Raw genomic sequence first — 26,388 nt, 5'->3', positions numbered from 1 at the left:
CTTACAAGAGCAAGCTGAAATAGCAACTAAGCAATCATTTTGGTAGTCCTAATTTTCCTTTTTTCTCTTTCTTGAAACAAACATTTGGGACAACTTCAGTTCCAAATTTTGTTCAGAAACGCATTTCTAATGTTCTTTAAAATTTTACTGATATTTGCTTAAACACTTAACACTTTAGTCTTTATTTGCATTTGAAGAACACTTATGGGTTCAGGCCTCCAGGCCTCCTTTAGAAGAGGCTTTTTTTTTTTTTCTGCAGTTCAGATTACTGCCTAGAGCTCCAACAGTTTAAACTCAAATTTGTTTTTCTTTAATGCAGGAACTACAAATATCATCAGTGCACCAAAAGTCCAGACTTAGTTTCCTTCTTTTTCTAAAATACACCCAATTGCGAAGTAGTATGAAACCAAATCATAAGGAGATAAACTTTTAAACATTCCTTTTAAAGCCCCTTTTCCTCAATTTAATACATTTTAGGGGGCAGTTTAGGAAGTAATAATCACAGCACCCACATTTTGCCATCAGATTTTCAGTGTCAGTCTGCAAGGAAAAAGGCTGAAGATGGTCCACTGAGTCCATCTGACCAGGTTTAAATGAACAGTCCTTGTGCCAGCTTATCTTTCAGCATGCGTGGACTCTCCCTTAGGGCCTTTTCCACCATGGGAACCCAGAGCTGCACCTTTGCCAGTTCACCTCTCACCCCCAAAGATGGTCACACAGGACTACCCCAAGTTTTCCTGTCCTTTCTCTTAGCATTTGATTACCTAAACAGTTTTAAAAGATAGGTAAAGTTTCTGAGATTGGTAAACAAATTCACATTTAAATTCCTAATACTTATCTCCAAATTTTAACTTAAGGAAATAAATTCCAAATTCCCTAATGCCTCTGGGCTAAACAGGATACAATGTTGACAATGTAAATAGCTCTATGCATTACAATACCAGATTTTTAAAATGCAAATTTCAGGATCTTTAGAAAAATACTTTTTACCAGTTCCTCTTTAAGACAATGCAATAATCCTTTGAGACACTGGAAACATTCAAACCTAATACTTTTCTTGAAGTTTAGACTCAGATTTACCCAATTGCCTTTGTGTTTTAAGTATAAATTCATCCATTGTTCTATACAGCATGCTGACAATTTAACCTCGAATGTGTTCACTCACATTCATTCACACACACACATTCATACTCAAAGATCTTAAAGCGCGCAAAATTAATACCGGCTGTTCATTTTCCGGAAGTTTTAGTATCATGAGAGTTTTGCCAATCTTACTCTTGCAGTGAGAACCAGGTTCAAACAAAAAGAATTTTTTTTTTTGCAAGGCAACTTAGCTGGAATTTATTTTTCCAGGGTTTGTTACAACTGCAGGCACGCGGGAGCGGCCATACCAGGCCTGAGGCCCAGAAACGTTCAAGTAAATAACAAAGACATAGATACACAAAAATCACAAGGACTGGTACCGATTTCGAAAGCAAAACCAGACAAGATAAAATACACCTAACAAGACAGAAGCAGAGACCTTTAAGTATCCCCAAATGTTGATGGCATGCCTGGCAGCAGTCAGAGTGAGGAAGACACCTGGGGCCCTGAAAACTCTTGGGGCGCCTCTCCTGTGGAGACTTCCATTCTCTGGCAGCCGGCTGGCCAAGGCAATCCTACCTGCAAAACTGCTATCAGGAGGGCAAGAGTTTTTCATTTCTGACAAGACTCAGTAACATCTCAGTCCTGGGGAGGGGAGAAAAGCAGAGAGTGACCCATTTTTTCCTTTTAATTATTATACTGTTGTTGCTGGCAGCCTCCTGCACATCCTGCCAATGTGCAAGGGTCAAATCTAGGGGAGAAGAGGTATCATTCCCCATCTTAAAGGAGTAGAAAAGAAGTAGAGTAGAGACAAACACACAACAGGTAACAACCAACAAATCCAAAGAGACAAAGTTCACAGAAAGTTCCCAGGACCAAACGGCTCCCCCTTACTCTCACTCAGGAGCTGCCCAAACACACTCCACTCAGGGTGTCAAACCAGACAGACACCTCTTCGGTGCCCCCAGACAGCTTGGGGGCCAAAGACCCTTTGCCCAGAGTGGGGATCGGGACGTCTCCCATTCCCTCCAGGATCACTGTCCGGACACGTCCATCCCAGTGAGAGCCTGCAGATACAGATGCGACCGCTCGACCACTACAAAGTGGAAGTGAAAACAGCAACAACACAGACACAGACAAACAGCGAGCGCTCTTACCGGTTACTAAGCAACAAACCTTTCGGGCCTCAGAGGGTCCTGGGGAGATCCCGGATGAGCCCCCAAATGTTGTGCCCAGAGGAGGGGTCCCCTAAAGAAGACCACTGAGATCGAGGCATCCGAAATGCAACAGCAAGGTTTTATTGAGGGATACGAGCCAGGCAAGGAATTCTTCCGCAGGCCCTGGGCAGCGAGACTGGGAGGAGTTGATAGTCAGGTTTTACACAGTCTATTTAAAGGCAAAAATCACAAACAGTTGCTAGGCAAGATGGGGGGGGCATTCTACAGTTATGAAAACCACTAACAACTATTAATTATGGTCCAGAGGTTCCTTTCAGATAAGGTGACTTATTAACTGTTCTTTCCTGTTTATGTATCTTCTGGGTTCCAAACTCTTATCTTTGAGTCAAGCTAAGTTTCTATTCTGCCTAGTGGAAGGGGAATAATTTTGAGTCTGGGGGTAATTATTTTTCATCCCTACAATAAGAGTCTTGGGTCCTTTTGTGGCTTTGAACCACAATCCTCAGATCTCAGTGTCCTGAGTAGGATTACAGGCAGGAGCCAACGTCCCAGCACCCTCTGAAATCTTGAGCCCAAAACTTACCTTTTAAATTGTTTACCTCGGGCTTTGTCACCATGAAGAAAATCTACCAATACATTCCATGCCCGAAAACATTTTAGATTTTTCTCATACGCCTTCCTGTGTTACCTGGGCTTCCATGAAAGCTGTCAATAAATATATAACAAGACCTGTGACATTTTTCTTTGCTGGATAATTGGGCTGCTTTAGGTTTTTGTCTTGTTTTCCTGTTTGGTTTGGTTTGTCCTTTGCTTTTGGACTTTGGTTTTTGTGTGTTTGTTTGTATGTTATGTTGTGGTTTTACCGGTTAGATTCCAGGTTGGTTGAGGGTTTTGTTAGTGCATGAGGGCACACATGCTACATTTTTATCTTTTTCACTCGGGCTTGGTGCTCTATGACTTAAGCCACATCTCCACTTTGGAATTTTGCTGGTGAACTGGAGAGATCTGAGCAATAAAATAAAATTTAGAATAATTTTTTTTTTGCCAGTCCTGGGCTTGAGCTCAGGGCCTGAGCACTGTCCTTGGATCTTCTCAAGGCTAGAGCTCTACCACTTGAGTCTCAGCCCCACTTCCGGCTTTTTTTCTATGTATGTGGTACTGAGGAATCGAACCCGGGTCTTCATGCATGCTAGGCAAGCACTTTAACCACTAGGCCAAACTCCCGGCCCCTAGAATAATTTTTTTTTAAAAAAAAAAGAATTTCTGGCATGTGTGTGCACAGGGCTAGCTTAGAACTGTGATCTCAGCCTCCTGAGTAGCTAGGACTACAGAAAAGAGCCGCCATGGCTGGGTAGATCTTCCATCTTCAACTAGAGGCCCAGACTGATGGTCCATTTATAAAAAAGAAACAACAGAACTCAGTATGGCTCTTTATCTGATTCTGCTTACCTAGAGAGGTGATTTTAGTTTGGCCACAGGGCAGGTTATGGTCTCTGAGCTCTTCAGCTCAAGGGCACCACCCTACCCTTGAGCCACAGACCCACTTCCCATTTTCTAAAATCTAGGATTACAGAGTGAGCCACTGTGCCAATGTAAAAAAAAAAAATTTAAGCCTAGAGACAGCACCCAGGCCAGGGAGTTCAAGTGCCAGGACCTGCCAAATAAACAAAAATTTAAAGTAAAATAATATAATGAAATGAGACATATATTAAAACTTTAAAAATAATAAAATGTAACAAGTAAAGTAGAGCCAGGCACTCATGGCTTACACCTGTAATGCCAGCTACTCAGGAGGCAGGAAAGTCCAAAGTCCATGCGTGTTATCTCAACTACCAGAAAGCACAAAGTGAAGCTGTGGCTCAACTGGTAGAGCTTTAGCCTTGAATGACAAAGCTCAGGGACAGCATGCAGACCCTGAGTTCAAGCCCCAGAACTGACACACACATACTATATAATGTATAATGCTTAACATTAGCTGAGTGCGGTGGCTCACGTCTGTAATTCTAGCTACTCAGGAGGCTGAGATCTGAGAATCTAGGTTCAAAGCCAGCCGGGGCACTAAAGTCTGTGAGACTCTTACCTCCAATTAACCACTAGTAAACTGGAAGTGGCAAGAGCTCAGGGAAAGTGCCCAGGCCCAGAGTTCAAGTCCCATGATCGACAAAAATAAATAAGTGAAAATAACATAACATATAATATATACAATATATAATATATATAGTGATTTTATAATTATGCATTGTATATTAAATTAAGACAGTATACATGGTAGGATTTATTATATATCATACATAATATATGCCACAATATATAATATAGTAAAATAATAATATATAATATAGCATATGCAATATTATATAGTGTATATCTATGTCTATATATGTCATGTATTTTGTGTGTATGTATGGATATATGCATATTATATACCATCAATAATATCATGTGTCATATATATGTATAATTTACACTAATATAATATGTATATAAATTATATGATATATAATACTATATACATACTATATGATTAGCATGTATGATATGAAATATTATTTGATATATCATATGACATATAAAGTATATAATACAATGTAACATATCATGAACAATACAGTAATATACAATGCATAACATATAATACAATATATGATACAGTATATCAAAATGTAAATGATATGTTCAATTGTTATGACTGTATCTTGTCTATTAGATACGATACAGAAATATAAAATAAAACAAAAACAGTAAGGTATGATCGATCTTAATATGATCAGATAAAATAATACACTAAAATGATAAAAGACAAAACCAAGCTGGGCCCTCTCTGGCCACAAGCCTCCAAGCCCGGTTCCCACGACAGAGTCTCCACAGCGCCGCCCCTGGCCTGTGCCAGTCACTGCAGGCCACCAGGACGCAGTGTCTCCGCAGCGCCTCCCCTGGCGTGCCCGGGTCACTGCCGGACCCACGATGCTCAGCCTCCGCAGCGCCTCCCCTGGCCTGCCAGGATCACTGCAGGCCCCGCGATGCCCGGCCTCCGCAGCGCCGCCCCATGGCGCTTCCCTGTCACTGCAGGCCCCGCGATGCCCCCGCAGCGCCCGGCAGGCGGCGGTGGACAGGGCCTGGCTCCCCGCAGCATGGTGGGGACCGTGATCCCCGCGGGGCAGGTCTGGGACAGGGACAGGAACAGGTTGGCCAGGAAGCCGCGCATGGGATGTGGAGGCTTGGGGACAACACCCAGGCCGCCAGGCATTGCTGGCTCCCACCTGTAACCCCTGCCCCTCTGGAGGCTGAGATCTGAGGCTGGAGGTTCAAAGCCAGCCATCCAAGTCCCCAGGTCACCCTGAGAGAGCTGGACAGGGCCCCGTGGCAGAGCGCTAGCCTTGAGGTGAGGAACAGGGACAGAGCCCAGGCCCTGAGGCCAAGCCTGTGACTTACCAAAAAATAATATATATATATATATATATAAAGTGTCATCACATATACACATATAATTAATTATGTGGGGGGGAGGGCTCTGGGGTGTGAGCTCAGGGCCTGGGCTTCTTTTGCTCCAGGTTAGAATTCTAACTCTTGATCCACACCTCCACTTCCCGCTTTTTTTGGTGGCTCAGTGGCGATGAATTTCATAGACTTTCCTGCCCAGGCTGGCTTTGAACCGAGATCCTCAGGATTGCAGCCTCCTGAATAGCTATGATGACAGGCGTGTGCCACCAGCACCCAGCCCTAAAAGGATATATTTTACATTTTATGCCCTGAAAGCAAACAGCTCCCAACCAAAATCATTATACCCAGCAAAATTATCCATTAAAATTGATGGAAAGATACAGACCTTCCACCAAAAAAACAAACCCACAAAGTAAAGCTATTCAGGAAAGGAGCACTGTAGAAAATACCTCCAGGAATCTTACAGAGAGAAGAGTGAGGAAAGTCAGTCACAAACACAGGTGCTCAGAAAAGAAAAAAAAAAGAGAGAGAAATAGAGGGAACTATGAGAGGAAAAAAGAAAATTCATTTCGCTCGGAAAACTAGGAAACTCTCAAGATAAATAAAGAAAGCAGGGCTGAAATCAACCAGGACACCACCAGCAGCAGTGAGTACAAACTATTCCTTTATTAGATGACGCGGCTCAGGCCAGGGGACAGGGGACAGGGGGCAGGGGGCAGGGGTCGGGGGTCGGGGTCTATGTTGGCAGGAGAGGAGGCACACCCTGGACCCCTTCTCCCCGGCCGGGCAGCAGGGCCCCCAGGGCCGTTACTCAGTACATACCAGGGCCGTGTACTTGGTACACAGAATCCAGCTTGGCCGAATAGGTCCACAGACTCGGCCCCACGGGGGCACTCGGGATGGGGAGGGGGTAGCGTCTCCACATATATATTTTGTAAAAAATAATAATACGTTTGTTTAAATGAATTTTGTTTCTATACAAAAAAAGGTAAAAAAAAAAAGAGATAATGATAAAGGAAAAGGAAAGAAATAATAATTCACATGTGTCAGTGAGAGAAAGATAAGCCTGGGGGTGGGAAGGGGAGAGAGGAGACCCCAGACTCCTTAGGAGATTCAGACGGCGGGGTGTCAGCCCCACACTATAAATAAAGGAAGGCTAAGAAGTCTGGGCTGGTGCAAAAGGTTGGTGGAGAGAAGTGGAGAGAGACAGAGGGAGGGAGGAGAGGGGGAGAAGGAGAGAGAGGGGAGGGAGCATGTGTCAGAATGACGTGTCTCTTTAGATGGAAGAACTGACCACTTGGCTGGGAGGTGGCCCTGGGGTAGCGTGCTCGAGGGGCCTGGCATGCTCGAGGCCCTGGGTTCGATTTCTAGGTACCACATACACAGAAAAAGCCCAAAGTGGCACTGTGTGTGGCTCAAGTGGTAGAGTGCTCGCCTTGAGCCAAAGAAGCTCAGGGACAGGGCCCGGGACTGGCAAAACTACAACAACGAAATAAAATGAAAAATAAGAATAAAGGAATTGAGCACTTCAGGAAGAGATGGGGGTGGGCACAGAGACGGAGTGTCCCCTCAGATCCAAGATCAAAGGGCCAAAGGACACTTGGGGGAGGGAGAGACAGAGGGAAAGACAGACAGATAGACAGGCAGGCAGGAAGACAGAGAGACAGAGGAAAACAGACAGAAAGACAAGAGACAGAGACATACAGACAGAGAGAAAGACAGACAGGCAGGCAGACAGACAGACAGACATTCAGGCAGGCAGACAGAGAGGCAGACAGGCAAAGAGGCAGAGAAGCAGACAGACAGACAGGGAGGCAGATGGCGGCAGACAGACACTCAGGCAGACAGACAGACAGACAGACATTCATGCAGGCAAACAGACAGACATTCAGGCGGGTAGACAGAGAGGCAGACAGACAGAGGCAGACAGACAGACAGAGAGGCAGACACATTCATGCAGGCAGACAGACAGACATTCATGCAGGCAGACAGGCAGACAGACAGACATTCATGCAGGCAGACAGACAGACAGACATTCAGGCAGGCAGACAGACAGACAGAGAGGCAGGCAGACAGACATTCAGGAAGGCAGACAGACAGACAGACAGACATTCAGGAAGGCAGACAGACAGACAGAGGCAGGCGAGGCAGGCGGGCCGAGCCACGGCCCCTCAGGCCAGGCCCTGCCTCTGCGGGGCGCCGCCGTCGGGCTGGGCGCCCAGCGGGGCGGGGCCCGGGACGAGGGCGGCGGGCGCGGGCCGGGCGCGGGGCGGGGCGGGCGGCGCGGCGGGGGCGGGGCTGGGCGTGGCCTCGGGCCAGTCGGGCGGCGGCGCGGGCGGCGAGGGGCTGGCCCAGTGCCCCGGGGACTCGGGGGAGGGCGTCAGGTAGGGGTGCTCGTGCGGCACCCGCAGGAAGCGGGCCTTGGCGGGGCTGCCGCCGGCCGGGAGGTCCTCGGCGGGCCCCGGGGCGGCCAGGTAGGGCGGCGGGCGCTCCGGGGGGGACGCGGGGGCGCCCGGGGCGAGCAGCGGGGGGCCCGGGGCCAGCGGCAGCAGGAAGGGCGGCGCGGGCGGGGGCAGCCGGGCCCAGTCGAGGGGCGCGGCCGCCGGGGCCAGCAGGCCCAGCACGCAGCCCGCGGGCGGGCGGCCCGGGGCCCCCGCGCGGCCGGGCGGCGCGGCCAGGGCGGCGTAGGGCGCCTCCAGCGGGAAGCCGCCGGGCGAGGCGGGCGGGCCGCCGAAGGGCCGCGGGGAGTCCAGCGAGTCCACGGGGGACAGCGTGACCGAGCTGTCGGCCAGCGGCCCCGGGCAGGCCAGGCTCAGCCTCTTGCCCCGCCCGCGGGCGCCCGGCGCGCCCTTCCCCGGGGGCCGCCGGCTCTTCTTGGCCCCCGCGGCCGGCGCGGCCTTGAGGCCCGGGAGGAAGGCGCCGGGGGCGCAGAGCAGGGGCGCCAGGCCCGGGGGGCCCGCGGGGCTGCGGGGCCCGCTGGGCTGCTCCAGCAGGCGCACGATGTCCTGGTGCAGGCGCTCGAGGGCCACGTCCCGCGGCAGTCTGTCCATGTGGTCCGTGATCTCCCGGTTGGCGAAGTGGTCCAGCAGCAGCTTGACCACCTCGAAGCTGCCCTCCCGGGCCGCCAGGAACAGCGGGGTCTCCTCCTGCCACCGAGACGCCAAGTCAGGGCCCAGCCTGCCCTGCCCCTGTCCCAGCCTGCCCTGCCCTGCCTCGGCCTGCCCTGCCCTGCCCCAGCCTGCCCTGCCCTGCCCTGCCCCTGCCCTGCCCTGCCCCAGCCTGCCCTGCCCCTGCCCTGCCCCAGCCTGCCCTGTCCTGCCCTGCCCCTGCCCCAGCCTGCCCTGTCCTGCCCTGCCCCAGCCTGCCCCAGCCTGCCCTGCCCTGCCCTGCCCCTGCCCTCAGGTTTCGCTCCTCTAGGGAAGGGACCCCTTTCTTGACTTCCCCCCCGAAATCCATCCTTATAGGCATTTCCCATCTTCATGACAAAGGAGTACTTGACTCAAAAGGTGGGGGGGGGCTGCAAATTCCCTAATAACAGCTCAGATACCAGAATTCCTCCCCCATCCTACCCACTCTGCCTGCCATGAAACTCTCTCCCTTTCCTTTGTCCTCAGAGCAGGGTGCCAAAAGCCCACCTAGATGATAAGTCAGTTCAAACAGCAGAGGTGTCAGTGGTTGCCCCAGCCATCACTCAAGTATGTTGAGATTCCATTGGCCACCTGTGTTTGGCCAAGCCCAGCCACATGGCTGGGGGCCTATAAAAGTAGCCTGTGGGCTGGGAGTTTGGCCTAGTGGTAGAGTGCTTGCCTAGCATGCACAAAGACCCAGGTTCAATTCCTCGGTACCACATACATAGAAAAAAGCCAGAAGTGGTGCTGAGGCTCAAGTGGTAGAGTTCTAGCCTTGAGAAAGTCCAAGGACAGTGCTCAGGCCCTGAGCTCAAGCCCAGGACTGGCAAAAAAAAAATAAAAAAGTAGCCTGTGAGATTAGGTGGGGTCGCCCTCTCACTCACATCTTAGAGACGGCCCTGACCGGTCAGTAGGATTCTCCATGCTAGGCGTGGAATCAAACTCTGTTTAACTTCCGCTTTGGTGTCAGACTCATTCCTTTGATCACAGACCCCAATATTGGGGGACTAGACCCTAACAATATGCATATATATTTATATTAAGCACTGTCCTTGGACTTTCTCAAGGCTAGAGCTCTACCACTTGAGCCTCAGCACCACTTCTGGCTTTTTTCTATGTACGTGGTACCAAGGAATGGAACTCCCTCCGGTCTTCGTGCATGCTAGGCAAGCACTCTACCACTAGGCCAAACTCCCGGCCCCTGTACAGGGCTTTTTAAAAGATTAAAACGAAATCCATAGTAATAGAATATGGAAATTGTAAATAAGGACAGAATTTTGGCTTGTGCGTCTCTGAGCCTTACTTTTCCTATATATAAAATAAAATTAAGAGCAAGGTATGGGCACGGTGGCTCACGCCTGTCATCCTAGCTACTCAGGAGGCTGAGATCTGAGGATCACAGTTCAAAGCCAGCCAAAGTACTAAAGAATGTGAAACTCCAATTAACCACTGGAAAACAGGTAGTGGAGCTGTGGCCCAAGGAGTAGGGCAGTAGCCTTGAGCTGAAAAGCTCAGGGACAACACCCAGGCCAGAGTTCAAGCCCCATGACCAACAAAGAATAAAATAAAATGAAGAGGCAGACATGGGTATTCTGTAATTCTGTCTTCACAGAAGGATGAGATCTGGAGGATGGAAATTCAAAGCCAGTCTAGGCAGAAAAGACCTGAAGACTCTGTCTTCAATTAACCAGCAAAAAGACAGACTGGAGTCATAGCTCAGATGATAGAGCACCAGTCAAGAGCAAACATGCCCAGTTTAAACCAGAGTTCGAGCCCTGGCACTGGCAAAATAATAAATAGAGAAATAAATAATTAAAACAGAATTATGTAATGAGGGTTGCCTTCTTTCACTGAGGGTCTGTAAACACTCTACAAACCTATCAGCCCATGGAATCCTCCAGAAACGAAGGGGGTGTATCAACACTTTAGAGATAAGGAGAGAAGTTCAGAAGCTTAGCATTCCCCTCAAGGTCACACAGCAGCTGCTACTGGCTTCCTCCTCTGACCCCCTCTCAGAGCCTCTTGGCTCCCAATCTCAGCCCCGAAAGCTGGGTGCAGGCTGGGTGCAGAACCTCCCACCCCCGGGGCTTGTTCCCTCGCTGTTCTGTCACCTGTGGAGGGCTGTGAGCCCATTCCCAGCGGGAGGGGGGCAGGGGCTCACCTTACTGTCCTGCATGTCCTTGTTAGCTCCATTTTTGAGCAGAGCCAAGGCGGCCTCCACGTTGTTCACAGCTGCAGCCCAGTGCAGGGCTGACTTCCCTGCAGCAAGGAGGAGAAAGGGAGGATCAGGGACAGGCCCCCCACTCACACCCCAGGGCCCCGGGACTGGAGGGCAGGAGGTGTCTGCAAAATGCTTTGCCAGGGAGACAGGCAGCCGTGAGTCATGGAGTCGCTGTGTTTAATCATCCCAGCGACTGAGGAAGCTGAGATCTGAGGATGGAGGTTCAAAGGCAGCCCACGCAGGGAGTCCTTGAGGCTCTTCTCCAGTGAACCTCTAGAAAACCGGAAGTGGAGCTGTGGCTGAAAGTGGAAGAGCCCCAGCCTTGAGCAAAAAAACAAAAACTCAAGGATGGCGCCCAGGCTTCGTTCAATCACCAGTTACCGTGTGTATGCGTGCGTACACACACACACACACACACACACACACTAATAGTAACAATAATAGTGGGCTGGAAATGTGGCTTAATGGTAGAGTGCTTGCCTAGCATAAATGAAGTCCTGGGTTCCATTCCTCAGGACCACATACACAGAAAGAGCCAGAAGTGGCACTGTGGCTCAAGTAGTAGAGTGCTAATCTTGAGCAAAAGCAGCTCAGAGAGAGTGCTAGGCTCTGAGTTCAAGCCTGAGGACTGGCAAGAACAAAACAACAATTGTAATTTAAAAAAATAGATAACTGAATAATTACTTATAAAATTAATTATACGACAGTTAATAAATAACTGACTTATGACTATAATTAACTTTTAATATTTAATATTTATTTATTTTTGTGGGTCATGGAGCTTGAACTTGGCCTGGGCGCTGTCCCTGAGCTCTTCAGCTCAAGGCTACCACCCTACCCTTGAGCCAAGCTCCACTTCCCATTTTCTAGAGGTTAATTGGAGATAAGAGTCTCAGGTTCTTTTGTGCTGGGGTGGCTCTGAACCTTGATCCTCAGATCTCAGCCTCCTGAGTAGCCAGGATGACAGGCGTGAGCCCCCGCGCTCGGCTTTAATTTATTTTTAACACTGGCCGAGTAGCGTGTGTATGTTGTGTGAATCAGCGAAAAGCCAGGCTCGGGTCAAATAAGGAGCCTTATAGATGGATTGGGTCCATTTGCAAATTTTTTGTTGCAACGCTCCAGCAGGTGGCAGTGGAGTGCACTGGTTCCAATAAAGCCTGCAGTAATGGAGGTTTGTCCCAAGAAAGCAAATGGAAATGAGCTGTCCAGGAGGAAGCCACCGTGTTTGTGTGGAGTGGGGGAGAGGGGTGTGGGCACCCATGCATGTGGCAGTCCTGAGTGCTGAACTCAGCCTTGCTCAGTCAACCACAGCTCTGCTTCTAATTTTTTGGTGGTCAACTGGAGGTGAGAATTTCACAGGCTTTCCCGTGTGGGCTGGGCTCAAACGCAGACCCTCCGGCCTCAGCCTTCTGAGTAGCAGGGATTGCAGGGGTGAGCCCCGGCCCGCAGTTGAAGGTGAGTGTCCAGGTGACCCCTGCCGGCCCGCCCACCACTTCCCACGCAGTCTACCCAGCTCGTCCACAGCATTCACGTCGGCGTGGCAGGCTATCAGCTCTTCCACCATGCCCTCCACTGCCAGGCGGGCGGCCAGGATCAGGGCGGTGGAGCCATCTGTCATGCGTGCGTCCAGGTCCGTCGAGCGATTCCGGATGAGAATCTGGAAACAGTATACACAGCCGGGAAGGTCCCTTGAGCCTCCCGGACCCCACCGACCCACGCCGGGTTGTGCAACCGGTGAGCCACGCTTCCTGCCCATTCCATCGCAAGCTAAAAATGCCCTAAATCAACACGGAGTCCTGGAGCTGGGCTGGTGGCTCATGTCTGTCATCCCAGCTCCTCAGGAGGCTGAGATCTGAGGGTCACAGTTCAAAGCCAGCTGGGCAGGAAAGCCCATGAGACTCTTATCCCTAGTGAGCCACCAAAAAGCCCAAAATGGAGCTGTGGGTCAAGTAATAGAGCACCAGGCTTGAGCAAAAACGCTCTGGAGATGGGTTCAAGCCCCATGACTCACAAAAAGAGAGGGAAGCGGCTGGATTTGAGCGGGGATGTCTGATGTCTGGAGGAGAACGAGGCTCACCTGGAAGACGCCCTGAGCGTCGGCGGTGACAGCCGTGTGCAGAGGGGTGCGGCCCGAGTGGTCCTGGGCGTTGGTGTCGGCCCCGGCATCCAGCAGCCGCTTGGCAGCATCTGCCCGGGCGTAGCGGGCTGCCAGGTGCAGCGCCGTCTCACCCGTGCGGTCAGTCCGGGCCCCAAGCTGGGCTCCTTGGCCGATGAGATCTGATATGATGCTGGCGGACGTGTCGTCAGTCTCCTCTTCCTCAGGGGCCACCTGCTCCAGGGCCCCTCCACAGAAGGACGCCAGCATGAGGGGCGTGAAGCCATCTGCAGGGACAGGAGGGGTCACTAAGCTTCCCCAGGGGACCGAGGTCAAGGGCGTACCATCAAGAACCGGTGAGATGGGCACTGCTGGCATATGCCCATCACCCCCATGACTCGGGAGGCTGAGATCTGAAGAGCCTCATTGATTCAAAGCCAGCCCAGGCAGCGAAGTCGGCCAGCTACTCTCCTCTAATTAACCACCGAAAGGCCAGATGTGAGCTGTGGCTCAAGTGGTAAAGCACCAGCCTTTGAGCGGAAAAAGCTCAAGAACTGAGACACCTAGGCCCTGAGTCCAAGTCCCAGGACTGCAGTTCTGTGGCAGAATATGGCTTGGGTTGAGCGGGGCCTTCACCGGGCCCACCTGGGCAGGGGCTCTGACCTGGGCCTCGCACATTCACATCCATGGCGTCGGCCTCTGCATCACCCTGAGGGGGCGTCAGCGCCAGGGCTGGCGCCACCCGGATATCAGCGGCCACCAGATGATGCTGAGTCCACTGGCGACAGTCCACGGGCTCCTCAGCCCCCATGCCGGGCTCCTCAACCTGAAGGGACAAGGAGGGACCGGGTTCTCAGACCTCAGTCCCTCGAGATGGGTAACAACGCTGGCAGGGTAAAGGGCATTCCTCTGGGTTCACTCACATCCCAAACAGCATCCTGGGATGGAAGCTCAGAGACAGTGTCCAGGCCCCGAGTTCAAGCCCTGGGAGACACACGCAAGCGCGCGTGCGCGCGCACATACACACACACACACACACACACACACACACACACAACTTTGAAACCAAATAAACTTCTCTCCTCTTTACATTACCCACCCACAAGTACTTTGTTATAGCAACAGAAAAGGAACTAGAATTGTCTGGGCCCAGGGATGGAGGGGACAGGGATGTCCCCACTGAGATGACCCAGGAAGGACTGAAGGACTGACCAGAGGAACTTCTACCCAACCAGCAAACCCTGCACACTCCCCCTAGCACATGTCCTCGTCTTCTCTGTGGCTGCAGACTCACATGTAGGTCACAAAGCTCTCCACTGTCCCCCCAGAGCTTGGGGAGGCAGAGAGAGCCAATCTCGGGGTTCTCACCTTCAGTCGCTTGGCCTCAGGGCACTCTGTATCCATCCAGTCTGTGGCCACCTCCCCCATGAGGCTGTCACCTTTGGCCATGTTCCTGGGGACACAAGAAGAAAAGGGTGTGACGGAAGACACTGGGGTGTCCCATCCTTGGAGAGAACTCGGGGTGGAGTCAGAGCACAGGTCAGCGAGGCAAGCTCAGGGGGCTGCGGTCAACAGATGGCTCACACCTGTCATGCTAGCTACTCAGGGGGCTGAGGTTTGAGGAACAGGGTTCAAAGCCAGCCCAGGCAGGAAAGTCCGTGAGACTGTGATCTCCAATGAACCACCAGAAAATGAGAAGTGTCGCAGTGGCTCGAAGTGGTAGAGAACAAGTCTTGAGCGCGAAGAGCTCAGGAACTGTGCCCAGACCCTCAGGTGAAGCCCACCAAGAGAAAAAACAAACACGAATTTCAGCAGGGTGGGAAAGCTGACATTTCGCTCAGTTCTCTTGAAAGACAGAACAAGTTACGGCCTCTCGCCAGTAATCCTGGCTGATCAGGAGGCTGAGATCTGAGGATCATGGAGCCAGCCTGCTGAGGCACCAAGTCCATGAGCCTCTTATCTCCAATGAACCACTCAAAAGCCTGAAGTGGCCCTGTGGCTCAAATGGTAGGGCGCTAACCTTGAGCTGAAATGCTCAAGTTCCAGGACTGGCACAAACAAACAAACATAAGGCCTGAACCCTGAGTTCAGTGGGGTGTCCCTCAGGGGTGTGAGGTCAAAGGTAAGAATGGAGGTCATGGAGGATGAGTGAAATATGGAAATGGAGACCCAGGGAACAGAAGTCAGAATCAGTCGCAATCCCAGTCTGGGAAGAGGCTGAGTGCTGGGGTCTGGGATGGAGTATGAGGTGAAGGTGAAGTGAAGGTCAAAGGCCAATCCAGGGAAGTCAGCCACAGTGCGGGGAGACAAGGAGAGGGACAGGTCCTTACTTCATGCCCAGCGCGTCTTGTCCCACAGGCTCCCGCCGGCCCTTGTGGCCACCCGCCGCGTCCTTGTGCAGTGCGAATCCCTCGGGGAACCACAGGGTGCTGTGCTCACGCTTGCGCCGGGCCACCATGACACCCAGGACGAAGATGATGAGCAGGAAGACGGCGCTGGCAGCCAGCAGCGGCATGGTGGGCATGCCCTGCGCAGGGGGCTCCAGCGGCTCTCCTGTGGGCGGGCGGCGGGCGGGGCTTCAGCCATGGGCGCTGGTGGGCGGGGCCTCGCGAGCGGGGCGGGGCCTCCACACGGGGCGGGGCTTCCGCCAAGGGCCTCCATGGGGGGGGCCTCGTGAGTGGGGCGGAGCCTCCATACAGGGCGGGGCTTCAGCCATAGGCCCTGGTGGGAGGGGCCTCGCGAGCAGGGAGGGGCCTCGTGAGAAGGGCGGGGCACCCACAGGGGGCGGGGCTTCAGCAAGGGCCTCCGTGGTGGGAGGGGCCTCACGAGCAGGGCGGGGTCTCCACACTGGGCGGGACTTCCACTGTGGGGCGGGGTCCTGACCATGGGCTGGGATGCTGGTGTGGGGCGGGGCTTCTGTCACCGGGCGGGGCCTCTACCACAGCAGGGTTCCGCGGTGGGCGGGGCTTCCGCGGTGGGCGGAGCTTCCACTGTGGCGGGTTCCACAATGCGGTGTGGCCCTAAGGAAGGGGCCGCCGCGGCAGGGGGGGGGGAAGGGGAGCTTCACCCCGCACTCACCGCGCACATCCCGCAGCGGGTAGGGGAAGTCGAGGCGCTCCACGGCCGACAGGGCTCCCAGGTAGTCGGCGGCGCTCTGGGCGTCGGGGAAGCAGTGGTCGTTCTCGGGAGACTGCAGGCAGAGTCGGTTGTCGATCTCCAGCATCACGACGGAGCTGCGGGGACAGAGCCAAGGTCCCCAGGGTCCGCGGGGGCCCAGCCCAGGCGCCGCAGGCCTCCGCCGCGCCCCCACCCGCTGAGCCACCCAACCAGGCCTCGCCGGGGCCGCCCGGGGGGGAGTTGGCACAGTCCTCTACCGGGCTGGGGCACCCGACCCCCGCTGCTCTGCGGGGGGCCTGTGGCTTCTCATTAACACTGTTTTCATCAGCATACATTGGTGGTCCACGGTGGGGTTCACTGTGACATTTCCACATGTGCGGTGTCCATGCACCCCACCCCACCGCTCACCCCTCCATCCCTCTCCTCCCTCCTCCTCCTCCTCCCCCTCTTCCAACACAATCGACAGGTGTCATCCTTCTGTTTTCATACACGCCTCTAAGGTCCTCAGATCATCGTCACCCTCACCCTCGGAGGCCAGCCCCCCTCTTCTCATGTCATTCATTGCTTGAATGTACGCTCCTTGTACCCATGGGTTTTTGTTTTCCTGCTTGGGGGAGGAGGGGGGACCCGAACTGTCTGTCATTATCACTGTGGCTTGAAGGCAGAAAGAATAAGTACAGCGGCCAATCTCTTCCAGCCCTTCCATTTCTGGATGCTTCCAACCAGAGCCTGTCCCTAACCACATCCAGCCCCCGTTTCTGTGTCAGGGCTCTGTCCTCCTAGGGCCTCGGCTGCATTTTCCACAAATACCCTCCCCCACTGCCTTCCAGCTTCTTTTATTGGTTTGTTTGCCCGTGCTGGCAACGGAACCTAGGGCCTTGTCCTCTCCTCTTACAGGGCTTTTTTTTTTTTTTCCTAAAACACAAGGCTAGTGCTCTGCCACTGGAGCCACATTAGTGGAAATAAGAGTCTTGGATGTTCCTGCCAGGTCTGGCTTTAAACCACACAATCTTCAAATTTCAGCCTCTTGAGTAGCTAGGATCACAGTCATAAGCCAGAGACATCCAGATTCATTTAAAAAAAAAAAGCCTACATGTGCCCTTAACCTGTCTCTCCCAAAGCGAACAGGTTCAATTTGGGGTGCCCCTCCACCCCCACCCACCCAACCCACCCTAGCCATACTTGTTTCTCTCTGGAGGCACTTTTCATGGTCACCACGAGGGGGCAGTGCCACCAACTTCTAAAGGGGTCTCACGGGCTGAGAAGCCTACATAGGAGATGCCCTGCCAAAGATGGCTCTCCAAGACTAAGAAATGAACATGAGATCCTAGCCGCTGGGGAAGCTGAGATCTGAGGATGGCGTTTTGAAGCCAGCCCAGGTAGGAAAGTCTGTGAGACTCTTACCTCCAATTAACCCCAAAAGCTGGGCATGGAGCTGTGGCTTGAAGTGTTGGAGCGCTAGTCTGGAGGGGAAAGGCTATGGGACCATGCCCAGGCGCGGAGTTCAAGCCCTAGGTCCAGCTTGGGCCTGTGGGCACCCATCCACCTGCACCACAGGCGGTCCTGACCTCCTCCTCCTCACCCCAGCTTCAGGAAGGTCCAGGTGGAGCGACTCACCCAATCACCTCCAGGGCCAGCTCTCGCCGGGCACGCAGTTCAAAGCCAGGGCTCGGCCGGTGGTAGGGAAACACCATAGCCTGGCCGTGCTCGTCCAGGCGGAAGCGCAGGGAAGTCCGCAGGATGGCACTAAGGCGCTGCAGGAAATCGGCGCCCGACCGCAGCAGCTCTTCTGGGGGCAGCAGGACTGTGAGAACCAGCACCCCGCGGGCGAGCAGAGCTGGGACCTCGGTGGCACAGTCCAGCCCATCCCAGCCACACTCCTCCGTGTTGCAGCCCTGGTCACAGCGGCCGTCTGCAAAGTGATCCGCGCAGTATTTCTCATACACGGGGCTGAGGGATAGACAGAGCAGCGTCAGGGGGGCTCTGATGCCCCTCCACACATCCCCACACCACGCAGAGCAACAATCCCCACAGTGCCTGCACAAGGGATGAGAGACATGCCAAGAGTTCTGCAAATCCAGTCCCCACCTAGACAACTACAGGGTGAACATCTTTTATCTTGAAGTGCTCAGGACAAGAATTGTTCCAGGGGGCTGGGAGCGTGGCCTAGTGGTAGAGTGCTTGCCCAGCATGCATGAAGCTCTCGGTTCTATTCCTCAGTACCACATAGACAGAAAAAGCTGGAAGTGGTGCTATGGGTCAGGTAGTAGAAAGCTAGCCTTGAGCACAGCGAGGCTCGAGGACAGAGCCCAAATCCTGAGTTTAAGCCCCAGAACTGGCAAAAGGAAAAAAGAATTATTCCAGAATTCAAATGCCTTTGGGTTTTTGGATGTTTGTATATACTAGAAAATTGCATACATTAGTATATGCAACAGAAATAACTATTTTTATACATGGAATGATTAGAGATGGGGCCCAAGTCTAAATACAAAATTTAGCTCTGGCTGGGCACCTGGCTGTCACATGTCTCATGCCTGTAATCCTACTCAGGGGGCTGAGATCCGAAGAACGCATTTTAAAGCCAGCCTGTGCAGGAAAGTCTGTGAGACCCTTATCTCCAGTTAACCAGCAAAAATTCCAAGTGTGTGTGGCCTAGTAGTAGAGTGCTTGCCTAGTATGCACGAAGCCCAGGGTTCAATTCCTCGGTACCGTATACACACACACACACACACACACACACACAGCCAGAGGCGGTGCTGTGGCTCAAATAGAAGATCTCTAGCCTTGAGAAAAACCCCAGGACAGTGCCCAGGCCCTGAGAGTTCAAACCCCAGGACTAGCAAAAAAAAAAAAGTTTTAAATGAGAATTGCACATGGACATGCAGACACTGCGGAGTGAGGCTGGGGGCGGAGGGGCTGCTCACTTGCAGGCGCGCTCGCGGCCGGCCGCCCTGCAGTCGAAGTTGTCGTAGAGGCAGGCGGGCGAGCTGCAGGCCGGGTCGCAGCGGCTGTTGTTGAAGAGGCGCCAGCACTGCAGCGCCGCGCACTGCCGCCAGGGGTCCCCCACGCTCAGCGAGCAGTCGCCGCCGTCCCAGCCGCAGCCCGGGCTGTTGCACTCGCGGTCGCAGCGCCCGTCCCCGCGCTTGGCCTGGCAGGCGGCCCGCGGGCACCGCGGCTCCTCCGGCACCTCGGGCGAGGCCGCCACCAGCACCACCGCCGCCGGGCTCTCGCAACGCGGCCCCGCCCAGCCCGGAGCGCACGCACAGCGGAAGAACGGCGCGGTCTGCGCGGGGCGGCAGGAGCCCCCATGCAGACAGGGGGCGGCGGAGCAGCTGGAGTTGGCGGCTCCCGGGAGTGACGCCCGGGATCCCCGGCAGGAGGAGCCCGACAGCCCCGGAGGACAGGCGCAGCGCGGCCCGCGGGCGGTCAGCTGGCACGGGACCCCCGCCGGACACTGCAGCTCCCAGCAGGAGCGCGCCACCCGCTCGCAGCGTGGACCCCAGAACGGCTGCGGGTGATGGGGTGGGAGGAGGACAGGAAAAAACGGAGGGAGGGCGGAAGAGCGAGGTCAAGAGATGGAAGGTGGGTAGCCCCGACCTCCCCTTTACCTCTACAGACTCTATTTTGCAAATAAGCCACGCCTTCTCAGTAGACCACGCCCCCATCCGACCGCCCAGAGCACGCCTTCTCGTCTGACCACGCCCCTCGTCTGACCACACCTTCTCATCAAACCACACCTCCCATCTGGCCACGCCTCCCACCAGAGCATGCCTTCTGGCTACACCACGCCCCTCCACTGACCACGCCCACGGCATGGCCACGCCCCCGGGCCACACCCCCAAACTCCACCCTACTCTACCAGCTAATTTCAATATTTCTCCTCGATCCCCTTCCTTTCCACTTCTCCCCTGAAGCCACGCCCTTCCCTGAGGCCACGCCCCCGCGAATCCCCCACTCACGCCTACCTGGACACAGTGGCAGGTGAAGGTCAGCCCACCACCAGGGGCTGAGCTGGGACGACACTGGCCTCCATGCTGGCAGGGCTGGGACTCACAGGGAGAGAGGTCAGTCTGACAGCGAGGACCTAGACCAGCAATGACAGGTGGGTGGGTCAGCCACCATAGAAGGGGGACAGGGCAGGCAGCGACTCAGGCAGGCTGCCTTGTCCCCTCCCCTGCTTACCTGTGAAGCCGGGATGGCAAAGGCAGCGGAAGTGCCCTCCGGGGTTCTGCAGGCAATCCCGGGTGTGTGCAGCATGGCAGACCCCGGGGCGACATTCATTGATGTCTGCCTCACAGTGTAGACCAGTGTACCCCGGGGGGCAGTTACAGCGGAAGCCCCCCACCAGGTCCACACAGCTGCCATTGTGTAGACAGCGGATGCCGGAGTCTGGGGGTGGGCCTGGACCACAGTCATCCTCGTTAATCTCACAGAGCACACCTGGGGCAGGGGAGGGGAGGAAGGAGAGACCAGTCAGTGGAGGGAAGAGACTCAGCCTCCTAGCATGTCCCCTCACCACCATCACCCTGGCCCTGACATACCCAGCGTCCCAGGGGGACAGGAACAGAGATATCGGCCCACGAGATCGATGCAGGAGCCCCCATGCTGGCAGGGCTTGGAGGCACACTCATCCACGTCAGTCTCACAGCTGTCACCCGTATAGCCAGCTGGACACTGGGTTAGGATGAGAGAGGGACACACTGAGCCCTGGGGAGCCTGGGCTTGCCTAGGCATACCCGTGGAGACACACACACACACACACTAGCGCACAAGGACACACAAGCTCTCTGTAGGACACACATGTACAGACACATCCAGGAAACATACCCATAAGGCTCAGAGGGCCACCTATACAGTCAGGTGCCAAGGGGCACACATGCACAAACACACAGGGTAGACAGTCACATATTACAGAGACACACAATGAGACAGGCTCACCCCGAGATTTTGCCACGTATCCATTCCTACCCAAGGAGACACTGGGCATATAGGGTTATACCCCGGGGGGGGTAAAAAATCCACACACAGCTAGCTGGGCTTTGGTGGCCCACACCTGGAATCCTAGCTACTTAGGAGACCAATATCTGAGAATCTCAGTTCGAAGCCAGCCCCAAAAGATTATCTCCAAATAGTCAGCAAAAAGCCAGAAAGCCAGGTGTGGCTCCAACAGGTGTGGCCTTGAACAAATAAGCTAAGGGAGAGCACAAGGCTGTAAGTTAAAGCCCCTGTAAAGCAGCACCTAAAAATACAAGGAAAATTTAAAATATCCACTGACCCAGGAGCCCTGAGCTGGCTCAGCAGGGGTGTGGCTTTTGGTGGGTGGGGCTTTGTGGGGGTGTGGCTTTGCAGTAGGGGGCGTGGCTCTATGGTTGGGCCGCTTGCAAGTCAGTCCTGGATACTTTACCCACTGCTTGCTACACAGAATGTGCCCACACACATCAAGACATGCTCACACAGGACTAGCTCTTGCTTTCCTCTTCCCAGGACACACCCTTACCTCACACACATAGCCGCCCATGTACCCACGGCAGGTGCCTCCATTCTGGCAGGGCTGAGCCAAGCAGGGGTCCAGCTCCAGCTCACAGTGGCTGCCCGTGCGACCCTCTGGACACAGGCAATAGTGGGAGCTGTCCCGGTCCACGCACCGCCCTCCCACATCACACAGCTGCTCTAGCCGCACCCCTGGGGAGAGCAAAGTGATTATCACTCACACACACACACAGGAAGCCGTCCTGCCTCTCCCCACGACTCTGAGCATATTACCCACATCCCTGAGGGCCTCAGTCCCCTGGGTGACACCCACATTTCCCCAGGGCGGGCACCCATCTTGTCAAGCTGGCATCAACCGACACCCAAATTTTGATGTTTGTAGCCGCTCCTTCACATCCGCCACCCCAGCTATCCCACAGAATCCGACTTCATCCGGGCCACCCAACCACCCGCCCATATGAGCTCAGCCACAAATCTCATCACACCCATAATATCCTGGGATACCTGTCACTGGGCTCACGCGAGCAGGAGACACCAAGCAACGAGCACCCTCCCTGAGCCCCCCCCCCACCCCAACCAGCCACGTGCCCCCCTCACCCATCTGGGCTGCAGCCTCCCTGCAAGGCAGACTTCGGATGTCACAGAGTTGGCCACTCCATCCGGGGGGACACAGACAATAGGCCCCGGTGTGGACACAGCGGCCACCGTTCTGACAGGTCACCTGGCTGCACCAGTCTACTGGAGTCTGCAAAGGAAGGCCGAGGGTCAGTGTCAAAGGAGACCCTAGAAATCAGGCAGGAGTCTCCACACCCAAGGCCCTGCCCTGGCTCCGCCCCTAGACCCCTCCCCCAGTTCCACCATGGCCGATGGCCACACCCACCTGGCACTGGCTACCAGTAAAGCCCTCCTGGCAGGTGCAATGGAAGCCTGGGTGGGTGGCTCCGCAGACGCCCCGGTGTAGACAGGGCCGTGAAAGACAGGGGTCCTCCTCATACTGGCAGTGGGTACCCCTGTAGCCAGGGCGGCAGAGGCAGCTGAAGGAGTTCACGCCATCCACACAGGTCCCTCCGTTGAAGCAGGAGCTGAGAGTGAGGGCAGGAGGGTCAAGCTCAACCCTCTTCAGAGCCACGCCCTCCGTCCCCAACCCCAGACTCTCATCCTGACTTTCTAGAAGAAGCTTCTGTGGGCCCGGTCGAGGTCCTACCTCTATCCTTTTACCTTGGTTTACCAAGTGCTTCGCACCAATGTGGGAGCCACAAAACAGATAGAGACCCCAAACAGATAGATACCCCACTCCTACCCAGGATCCTCCCTTTCCTTTCCTGTGGCCCATCAGGGGGTCATCGGTGTGCTCAGACAGGTAGCCAGGCAGAGGACCCCTGCGAGGGCCCAGGGCCACCCACAGCCAGGCCCCACCCACCTAGGGCTGCAGTCTGGCAGGTCCCTCTCACAGTGGATGCCTCCGTATCCCGGTGGACAGGTGCAGGTGAAGGAGGCCACGTGGTCAGTGCATGTGCCCGGGCCACAGGGGTTGCTCAGGCACTCATCCACGTCTCGGGCACAGCGTGAACCAGCAAAGCCGGGAAGGCAGGAGCAAGAATAGGAGCCCACGCCGTCCTGACAAGAGCCACCATTGAGGCAGGGGTCTGAGATCAGAAGGGAGAAGGTATGGTCACTCACTTTGCCAGCCCCCCTTGCGGGCCTGGCTTGTCTGGCCCTACGGGAATGAAACCAAGGTTCATTAACAGGGACTGCTATTTGATCCGGAGGGAATTTTTTTTTCCTTTTTTGTGCCAGTATTGGGGCCTGCCACCTTTTCTCTTGAACCACAGCTCCACTTCCAGTTTTCTGAGGGTAACTGCTCTGGCTGGCTTCGAACCTCGATCCTCAGATCATGGCCTGCTGAGTAAGTAGGATTACAGACATGGACCATCAGTACTCAGCAGAGATCAAATTCTGGTGCTTTCTGAGGTCCTTATCTACCCTTATCTGGTTATCTGGAAAGGGAGGATTTGAGGAGAAACCAAAAAGCCCCGTTGAGCTGCCAAGTAAATACAGTGGAACCTCTGTACGTAACCTCAGGTTCAGTATCAATGGCTGGAAAATACTGGGGTTGGGGAATCTGTCTCCTATTAACCAGAAAAATTGGGGAGCTGTGGCTAAGGTGGGAAAACACCAGCCTTGAGTGAAAAAGCCAAGTGAGAGCTTAAGACCCTGAGGTCAAGCTCCATTTGGAAGGAAAAAAAGGAGGGAGGGAAGAAGGGACGGAGGAAGAGAGGGAAGAAGGAAGGAAGGAAGAAGAGGTGGGAGGGGGAGGAAAGGGAATGGAAGGAGGAGGTAAAGGGAAGAAGAGGGGAGGGGAAGGAAGAGAAAGGATCTCAGTTCTCAAGCCTTATACCTCACATGTCATCCAGAGACCTGCAACCCGGCTTGACCCTATCGTATGTGACCTTGGGCCGGCCCCTTAACTGCTGTGTGCCTCAGTTTCCATCGGAGGAAAAGGAGGGAAAGAAAAGAGTTTGAAAGGGAGGAGAAGCTCATGTGGAGGGCACCCAGGACAGCCTTGCTGGGTGTGTTCCCTGAGGCACCACCCCCGTAACGGGCTCCCCCCAACTCACTGGGGTCGCAGTCGTTGATGTTCTGGTCACATGAGGGGCCCGTGTAGCCCCCGAGGCAAGTACAGCTGAAACTGCCCGCCAGGTTAGTGCAAACGCCGTGGGGGCCACAGGGCGAGGGGCCAGCACACTCGTCCACATCTTGCTGGCATCGGGGACCTGGGGGCAGGAAGTAAGGGAGTGCAGGATTAGGGGGTACAGTTGGGGGACTCTGAGGTCTCCAGACCCACGGCTCAGGAAAACCCATTTCAGAATTCCCTTCCACTTGTTTTCATTTCTTTCTTTGTGTGATTCAGTGTTTGTGCGGGGCCCGGGGCTTGGACTCAGGGCTTCTCCCTCTCCATTTGGCTTTTCCACCCCAGGCTACAGCTTCACCACTTGAGCCACAGCTCATCTCTAGATTGTGTGTGTGTGTGTGTGTGTGTGTGTGTGTGTGTTTGATAGCTAACTGGAGATAAAAGTCTCATGAAACGCACGCCTGTCATGCTAGCTACTCAGGAGGCTGAGATCTGAGGATCAAAGTTCTAAGTCAGCTCGGACGAGAAAGTATGTGAGACTCTTATCTCCAATAAACTTCCAAAATAAGTCATAAACGGAGCCGTGGCTTCATTATGTGTCCACAATCTGTAATCCCAGCATTTGCTAAACTGAGGGAGGACGGTCTCAAATTCAAGGCCAGAACACACCCAGTCTCAGGGAAAAAAACCAAACAGAATAGGTGAAAGAAAATAGGAGGAGGAGGAAGGGGGGGAGGAAGATGCAGCTGGTATACCTTGCCAGCCTGAGGGGCAGGAACAGACAATGAGCTGGCCAGGGCCCAGCTCACAGTGTCCCCCATGCTCACAGGGGTTTGGGGTGCATGGAGATAGCACTTCACACTGACGGCCTGTAAGAGAGAGAATCGAATGAGATAGTCTTGAAAGGTTCTTATTCCCACATCCCCACATTCCCTGGGGTCCATACTGATATCTCCTCCCCAGGGAAGTCCTTAGGGGGAAAAGGGGAGAGAGAGGAGCAGAGAAAGGGAGAGGGAGAGAGCTGGACAACAGTGCCTCAAGCCTGTAACCCTGGCTACTCAGGAGGCTGAGATATGAAGATTGAAGTTCAAAGCCAGCCTGGACAGGAAAGTCTATGACACTCTTATTTCTAATAAACTACCAAAAGCTTGAGCTGTGACTCAAGTAGTAGAGGGCCAGCCTTGAGTTAAAAAATTCAGAACAAATAAATAAATAAATCTGGCCGGGCACTGGTGGCTCACGCGTGTAATCCTAGCTACACAGGAGGATGAGATCGGAGGGTTGCAGTTCAAAGTCAGCCCAGGCACAAAAGTCCGTGGGAGGGCCGGGAGTTTGGCCTAGTGGTTAAAGTGCTTGCCTAGCATGCATGAAGACCCGGGTTCAATTCCACGGTACCACATACATAGAAAAAAGCCGGAAGTGGCGCTGAGGCTCAAGTGGTAGAGCTCTAGCCTTGAGAAAGTCCGAGGACAGTGCTCAGGCCCTGAGCTCAAGCCCAGGACTGGCAAAAAAAAAAAAAAAAAGTCCGTGGGACTCTTATCTCCAATTAACGACCAGAAAACCAGAAGTGGTGCTGTGGCTCAAATGGCAGAGTGGTAGGATAGCCTCCAGCTCAAGAGCTCAGGGACAGCACCCAGGCCCAGAGTTTCAAATAATAACAATAATCTAACAAGAGTGCACGGTCCTGAGTTTTAACCCTAGCACTGACAGGTCTACACACATTAGAAAAAGAAAAAAGCAAACAAGGTAAATGCAGAAGGGAGCAGGCCACACACCCTGGACTCCGGGAGGGCAGGTACACCGGAAGCCCCGGCCGTCGCTGGTGCATGTGCCACCAGCCCCGCAGGGCTGGGACTCACAGGCGTCCCCAGCCAGACTGTGGCTGCAGCGAGGGCCAGTCCAGCCAGGCTCACACACGCAGCGGAACCTGCAAGGGGAGTGGCAGTCAGAGGCGGCCATGGCCCGGGAGGCAGCAGCAGGGCTGGGATTGGGGGTGGGCAAGG

At 54.1% G+C, this 26,388-nt stretch overlaps 1 protein-coding gene across 1 annotated transcript in view; it reads right to left on the bottom strand.

Annotated features, from left to right (window-relative positions):
- Positions 1-7,873: 7,873 nt before the first annotated feature.
- The window catches only part of Notch3 (notch receptor 3), a 34,314-nt gene continuing 15,799 nt past the window's right edge, over positions 7,874-26,388 (bottom strand). Inside the window, exons 15-34 of the mRNA XM_090331534.1 lie at positions 26,161-26,312; positions 25,141-25,254; positions 24,372-24,527; positions 23,174-23,399; positions 22,634-22,835; positions 22,351-22,498; positions 21,761-21,945; positions 20,805-20,937; positions 20,446-20,703; positions 20,229-20,347; positions 19,188-19,771; positions 17,881-18,213; positions 16,225-16,379; positions 15,477-15,699; positions 14,515-14,599; positions 13,810-13,972; positions 13,129-13,433; positions 12,561-12,708; positions 10,992-11,089; positions 7,874-8,848 (exon numbers count right to left, since the gene is read on the bottom strand). Of these exons, the coding sequence (XP_090187660.1) occupies positions 7,874-8,848; positions 10,992-11,089; positions 12,561-12,708; positions 13,129-13,433; positions 13,810-13,972; positions 14,515-14,599; positions 15,477-15,699; positions 16,225-16,379; positions 17,881-18,213; positions 19,188-19,771; positions 20,229-20,347; positions 20,446-20,703; positions 20,805-20,937; positions 21,761-21,945; positions 22,351-22,498; positions 22,634-22,835; positions 23,174-23,399; positions 24,372-24,527; positions 25,141-25,254; positions 26,161-26,312 (4,762 nt within the window). The remainder of the gene's footprint in view (positions 8,849-10,991; positions 11,090-12,560; positions 12,709-13,128; positions 13,434-13,809; positions 13,973-14,514; positions 14,600-15,476; positions 15,700-16,224; positions 16,380-17,880; positions 18,214-19,187; positions 19,772-20,228; positions 20,348-20,445; positions 20,704-20,804; positions 20,938-21,760; positions 21,946-22,350; positions 22,499-22,633; positions 22,836-23,173; positions 23,400-24,371; positions 24,528-25,140; positions 25,255-26,160; positions 26,313-26,388) is intronic.

The sequence above is a fragment of the Megascapheus bottae genome, chromosome 1 (genome assembly GCF_031878675.1).
Source record: "Megascapheus bottae isolate mThoBot1 chromosome 1, mThoBot2.hap1, whole genome shotgun sequence".
Lineage (NCBI taxonomy): Eukaryota > Metazoa > Chordata > Mammalia > Rodentia > Geomyidae > Megascapheus > Megascapheus bottae.
The sequence above is the reverse complement of the archived record's forward strand: the minus strand, read 5'-3'. Positions and strand labels throughout refer to the sequence as shown.